Source organism: Centroberyx gerrardi, chromosome 22 (assembly GCF_048128805.1).
Source record: "Centroberyx gerrardi isolate f3 chromosome 22, fCenGer3.hap1.cur.20231027, whole genome shotgun sequence".
NCBI classification, from domain to species: domain Eukaryota; kingdom Metazoa; phylum Chordata; class Actinopteri; order Beryciformes; family Berycidae; genus Centroberyx; species Centroberyx gerrardi.
In genome coordinates, this window is record NC_136018.1 from 20,364,520 (window position 1) to 20,371,702 (window position 7,183).

The 7,183-nt window shown below is 44.8% G+C and overlaps 1 protein-coding gene across 5 annotated transcripts in view; it reads right to left on the minus strand.

Annotated features, from left to right (window-relative positions):
• The window catches only part of ntng1a (netrin g1a), a 95,557-nt gene extending 89,055 nt beyond the window's left edge, over positions 1 to 6,502 (minus strand). For 3 of the 5 annotated variants that reach the window (XM_078291278.1, XM_078291281.1, XM_071904174.2), the window contains exon 1: positions 6,254 to 6,502. In XM_078291278.1, coding sequence (XP_078147404.1) covers positions 6,254 to 6,502 — 249 coding nt within the window. The remainder of the gene's footprint in view (positions 1 to 6,253) is intronic. The other 2 variants (XM_078291279.1, XM_078291280.1) reach the window with 1 other exon arrangement.
• Between the last annotated feature and the right edge of the window lie 681 nt (positions 6,503 to 7,183).

Sequence of the window (7,183 nt, forward strand, 5' to 3'; positions counted from 1 at the left end):
CCTCCGCCTCCATCGAGCGCTTCAATAGATCCTTGATTTGGTTTGGGATATGGCAAAGATGAAAGAAAACACACATAAATGGATCAAGTCGACTTACTCCTCTGATGTTAAACAGTTCCATTGAATGAGTAATTAGCTTTTCAATGCTGTTAAAATGCTAATATTTTCCTGGAGTCTGACCTCTTTTAAAGCGCGTCAGCAGTTTCGAAAAGCCGCCTTTGTGCCTTGTTTTTGCAATCTCGCCCCCTCGTGAAGAAGAAAAAAAAAAAAGCCAAAATAAACGAGTTTATGAGATGGAACGTCACAATGTTGTAGCCCTGCGAAAAAAGCCGCTCTTTCTTTTCTCTCCCTCTCATCCTCCTAACCCTCGCATTGACTGAGCATTTCAATATGAAATGAGACATATTGCTGCTGACAGCGCACTCGTTTCTCAAGGAAATGTCAGTGTGGAGCCTGTTGAGAGGCAGCACAGTGAAGAGAGTGTGTGTGTGTGTGTGTGTGTGTGTGTTGGGGGGGAGTTAAAACGCTTTCTGTGTGTCTGAAACCTCTAATCAGGATCAGCGTATGGAAAGGTCAGATTTGTATATCACAATACAAATCCACGGGAGACCACTCCACTCCCAACTCGCATTTATTGGCTAACGCACCTAGAAAAGCCCTGGCTGAGGCTTGAATGGGCTCCTGGGGCGCAATCACGGTTGTCTGGGAGACAGCAAAAAAATAGTTACCAGTATGAGTGTTGGTGGTGAAAGCGCAAACTGTATTGTAGGCCTAAACATTCAAACTATTGTGAGCTCCAATCTGCCACTTGTGTTACATTTCACCCGTCCTCCTTTTGACACTTCTCTCTTCTTCTTCTTGATACTCACTGTTGACTGTCAGTTACAAATGAAAAAAATTTATATATATATAAAAAAAACATTCAAAGAAACTTTCCCCCCCTCAGCTGATGAAGTTCCATCTAGCGCCGCTAGCTTGCTACGTAGCAAACTAGCTAGCATCTGTCTAGCAGTATACAAGCTAGCTCTGTGTCGCTTCTCGGCCGTGTCGTCTCCTTCAGATGGAAAAACAACGATGTTCACTTTGTTTTTGAATGTTTAACCTCATGTTCTTTATTTTCTTGCTGCTTTTTTCCGTTGTTGTTGTTGTTGTTGCTATGACTTCCCTGCTCTATGGCTACTAGCTTCACCTTGATAGTCACACGCTAGCTCACCATTGGCCATGCCTATACAGTAAATGATATACGCCCAAAAAGACAATTTCAGGCAAACAGGGTTGAGATATGAACACACATGGTCCAGACACACACAGACTGATAATGAAGAATATATCCTATACTGTCATTTTAATGTGAAAAACGGTGAAAAAAAATTCACAGACTCCAACATGGCTGCCGTTACTGGCTATATTGTCAAAGGGACAAACCGACAAAGCCAAAGTTCACTTTCCTCTCTACAATAAATCCTGTTACATGGTGCAAGAAGAGCATCATGCTACTTTCCTCATAAGCCCAATAATTAAGACTCAACACCATTAGTGAACCACCCTCCCTCACCGCGGCGTAGCTTTAATGATGTCTCATTGGGGCTAAACCGGAGACAGGAACGTGCTGCACCACCTTTTAATAATCCCATTTGTTTCCTCATTTAGATTTGATTGGCTATGAAATGCATCGGGCCTGCCGGGAGTCGGCTTTCAGCATTCATCAGCATTTCCTGGTTGTAAATTGATGGCACAAATAGAAACATACTTGCACATGAGCATGCATAAGCACACCCGTACACACACACACACAGAAGCATGGGGTTTGCATGTAGTATGAATTATGCAGTACACCGAGAGGGGCGGGACGTCTTCTGTGTTTTCATGTCATGCAAGATAGTCATGTGCATGAATGAGATAATGCAATAGTAAAACATTGAGAATCCATCTATACAGTATATGAACTATGGATAGGAACAATGAGACAATGAGTCAGTTTCATCTACTTACTGGTCAACAATAGAAACATTAAATAACCTACTAAATAACCTGCATAAATATACAGTATATTTGCACTTGCCATGATGTGATATGTATTAAGTCATAATCTTGATTGCAAAGGGTTTGGATGTTCTTGGCATGCACAATAACAGAGATGTCAATGGAGTCTCTTTGTGGCACTGCGTTATTTTTAGACGAGTCGGTTACATAGCTTGAGCTTATTCGGCACACAAATGAATCGAAATTTCACAACTCAGACGTGAAGTAAAAACGCCTCACCTGAACGCCTTCCAAACTCAATCACCAACTGGTTCAGACTCTGCAAAACCTGTCCAGGCTGTTAAAGGCCAGTCAGAGTCTAACTAGAGGGGACGGAGAAATCTCATATCATGGCAGATTCGTGTGCCAGAGTTCAGCGAATGCCAGCTTATTGCTATCGAAAAGGTCACTGGGCTAGAAGCAGAATAAAAGGTCTTTACTGGGGAGAGGGGAGTGTGTGTGTGTGTCTATATATATGTGTGTGTGTGTGTGTGTGTATGGGTGTGTGTGTGTGTGTGTGTGTGTGTGAGATGCTGTCTCCCTTTATCTATGACCCTGGGATGAAGGCCGCAACCTGAGATCATCATGCTCATATAAGCACCACGCCCTCAAGCTGCTGCATCTCTCTCTCTCTCTCTCTCTCTCTCTCTCTCTCTCCTCTCATCAGGCTTCGGTGTCCGTTACCTTCAGCCCTCCAGGAAGCAGACGCGAAGGCTTTGAAACACGCCGGCCCTGTACGAGCGCAAAATCAATTACCAGAGAGATGAAATTCTCCGATAACACGGCCTAATGATAATTGCCCCTGAATCTGCAATGATCATACTGATGATGCAAACCGCTATTGGCACTGCAGCGGCGTATTGGCAGCCGGAGTAGCTGGAATATCAATGATAATTGCTCTGATGTTGATTTGGAGCCGCGTTACTGCCGGGGGTAAACATAAACCAATTGCGCAGGATTGGACTGTATGGGAAGCGGTGGGGGTCATATTTCACTGATGTGTGTGTGATTTGTGTGACCAGTACAGTACAGTGCAGAGGGGAAATGGCTATGGGGGAGCTAACCGCTGGCTGTTTAATTGAAATACTCCTATCACATTGAGCAGCCGGAGACAGGCGGGCGACAGCGCGGCGGCCGCTCCCGCTAATTCAATTATCAGACTGTTAAAGGCTAGCAACAATAACAATAATAATAGTCATAATAATAAACTCGGTTTCAACTGTGCTTCCCGCTGCCGGTCCGGAAATAGAACGGCTCCACTGAAAAGCGGCATCAGACACGGATGACCGCCGTTCATCCGGGATTTAGACATCGTCCAATTTACCCACAAAGCCAATAAGGAACACACTTTGGGCTCGAGCGCGGATCAATCAGAGGTTGCGGTGGCCGCCCCGGAGGGAGAGCGGAGGGTGACCCCATTTTGGCGATGACCTCCCAGAAATGGCGTCCTATCATCGCCACCAACACACACACACACGCACCCCTTCAGCCAACCTTGGAGTCAGACGATCACGCGAGTCAGCGTTTTTCAAAAGTGCCTGGGAGATGTCGGGCTGAATAATGTGTCCTATGAATAAAACACATTAGCTACAAAACATATTGAATTATTCACATTTCAGAAGCCCACCCCCCCCCCCCCCCCCCCCCACCCCCCCCCCCACCTCTCCAATGCAGGAGATATTAGGTCTTCAGTCACCGTATGGTTTGCACATAGTCCTCTGAGTCTCTCTCTCTCCCACTGTTGCTGCCTCTCTTACTCCCCTCTCTCTCTCTCTCTCCTCTCCCTCACTCCTTGGCTCACTCTCTGTCATCTGTATTTTCTTAATTCCTCTCCCTCTCTCCCCCTCGCTCCCTCGCTCCTCTCAGCTGACTTTCTGCTGATGGCGACTGTCTATTTATACTCCTCAAGTAACTACTTTTCCTGGAACATCTCACTATTTATCTAAAGAGCTCTTGAAGCTGTTGAGGAGTGCATTTGTTCTGAGAGAATCTTTGATGGCTTGGAAACACACGGCGGCCCAAAATGGATTCATCATTTAGCGTTAATCCGAGGCGACCAGCTGTGAGTTTCAAAGTGAAAAAGACCCAAATAAGTAGGAGGGCGGGTTGCTAATTAAATACTTGACCTGATATGCATCTTTTTCTCATTTTATTTTTCAGTTCCTCCAGGAATTCGTGATTTTTATGATTGCGAGATATTTTCCTAAATCAACAGTGCCATGGAAATCTTGCAGTGGCAAACCCAAAAATTAACCAATCATCGCCTTTTTTATGGTGTTTACCTATTAAACCCCTTTCATCCTTTACAAAATGTCAAGGATCGCACTCATAAGTCATCATAATTTTACCACAATAAATAGTGTATAATAGTGTCGAAGCATTTTCCTGCAAATAAACACGGAAAATTGCCTTGCTATTTAAAAAAGCCACCGCAATGTCAAGTGTATTTGGTCATAACAGCACAGATAAGAATCAACAAAACCATGAAGGAATTGCGTGTTAGCCCTCAGTTGTAGGGTTAAAGTAATAATTTGCAACTTTTCATACAAATAAATGTCCATTTGGCAACTCTCTATCAGCAATTGACACCATAAAATAGTGATTCAACCTATAAAAGCGGTTTTACAGCGGTATGTATGGAATAAATAGAAGAAGAACTAGTTAGCATGAGCAGTGATAGCCACCATGGCTGAACAGACAAAGAAAAGAGAAACTCAAACTGCTTCAATAGAAAATCCAAGGAAAAAGAAACCGATCAATACAACCGATCAGAGGAAAGGCAAGCCAAAACTACATCCAAAGAATGAACATCCAAAGATACAAAGCTCTCCAAAATGAAAAAGGGACAATGAGGAGGGCTGTAGATGTGTCTCTTTTTCTTTTGGACTGGTAGGTCTCACTATCGTTTATTAGATGCATTCTGAGTGTCTTTATAATGTTGGGTTCAGTGCAAAACACCAAAGTAATGACCGCTTACCACCAAAGGTGTCGTCATAATCAAGAAAAACAAGAATCTCGCAGATTCAGTCAGTGCTCCAGCAATTTTCTCATACACTCTACTGCATGTTTACTCCATCAATGCAATAATTCACTCAAAGTCACATCATACGGTTTTCTACGCACCAAACAGCACACCAGACAGTGTTTGCAGTGTACAATCAGAAGTAACTCTCTAAACAGCAGAACATAATGCCAGTGGACGCAAACTTCTATTTCTTCAACCACACCAACTTATCTGAGACACGCAGGCTTTAGAAGTGTTTGCCGCGGCTCTCTGGTCAGAACAAGCCAAGTACAAAGACATACTCATGCCTATAAATGACGAGCTTCCTTCTAAAATGAGGCATCCACCGTTTGAAAAAAATGGTAAACAGAAACACAATTAAATGAAATGATGACAGCAGGTAACTCGATTCCTGGGTTGAAAAACAAGCTGGATCCTCTATATTTTAGAGATATTAAATGATGAACATCAGGTAATGATTTATCCCCAAAATGGATGCATATCTTCTAGGAATAGAACTCTTCAAATACAGGACATACTGCACAAGTACGCAAAGACAATAAGGTGTTACAGCTATTTCAAATGTTCAACTTGTAAAGCCTTTCCCTGGGCCTCAGACAGCACAGTGCTGATTGACGCATGAAGAAACATAGAAACAGCTAAGAAACCCAACTAGTTCTCCAACATGCGGAACTCTGCTACATTATTCCTAAACGACTGCACAGGTAGGTTTTTAATGTGTTTTAATTGGCTCACCCAAAGTAAATATGTAAAGGGCTCAAAATAGCTGATAACATCAGTGATTTTTTAATGGCAGCAATCACTTTGCTGTAGTACCCAGCAAGCATTTGATGGACAGCAACATGCACAAAGTCCAACATCTTAGCTTTACATGACTTGCAGGTTCAACGTTGACCCAAACAAGCATACAATTTTCCCATATGATATTTCGCCATATGATGTCATGTTAAGATGTCAGATTAAAACAGTTTTGGAAACGGTTGAACTGATATCAGAAAGATATTTAGGTCCTGTCTTCACCAAACAGTGCAGGTAGCAGCTGTGGACGATAGCTATTCAACATCATAATGCTTGCTTGGTTGGCTGACAATTTTTCAAAGGGTGGATTTTTCCTTCATTTTCGAATGAAACTATTTAAGTATGTCAGTGTATGTATGTATATATACTGTATATGGCAGGGGGGGTCCAGGGTGGGGCGAAACTCACCAGGGCGCAGTAGGTCTCTGGAGGGTCTCCACAGGTGATGTTGGGGGGATCCAGAGACACCTTCAGGAACTGGGTCATATCTGCCGCCTCCGGCTGGCAGGCCATGTAGTCCCAGGTCAGGCCTTCGTCTGTGTAAACCTGGGACTTACAGACGTCGTAGTGGCCCCAGGCTGCGGGGTAGTGCTGCATGGCCGCCTGGCAAACGCCGGTCCACAGCGCCTGCAGCGTCAACGCCAAATGGAAACGCATGACTGGTCCCCTCTCAGCTCCTTCTCAGGGACCCGGAACTCCTTAGGAAGGTGTACGAACCTCTTCTACTCGGGCTTGCTACAACTCACTCGACTGGTTTCCACCTTTGCTGAAGGGGAAGAGGCAGCATGCCAGACTCCCTTTAGCAGTTCGGGTGGAGCGAGGGTCGGACGAGGAGCGACTTCTTGTTTTCCTTTGCTCTGTCTATCTCTTCCAGGTGGCCCCTTTTCTTGCGGTGGTGGATAACTTCAAGGGATGGCGAGGTCACCAGCCCGTTGAGAAGATAAGAGGAGAGGATGGAGGGAGGGAGGAGGATGGAGGAGGAGGAGGTGGAGGAGGAGGAAGAGGGGGAAGGCGAGAAGGAGATAGCCCTCTGACACGCTGATAGGAAGATGAGTGACAGGTCTCCTCAGCTCGGCTGGCTGTCAATCATGGTCCTCGTCCTGCGTGGCGATCTGGTGCTGGGGAGAAACGAGAAATAGAAGAAGGGGGGTGGTGAATATACCTTGCTCAGGGGAATAGGATTTGACAGAGAGAGAACATTAGCTGGCGCCGTGGCATGGGTGAAAGGTGTGAGTGTGTGCATGTGTGTGTGTGTGCGCAAGTGCGCAAACGTTGGACGGTTGCTAACAAGGGTGCTAGGTTGGCGTTCGTTGTCCATCAAAACAGAGAGAATGAGTA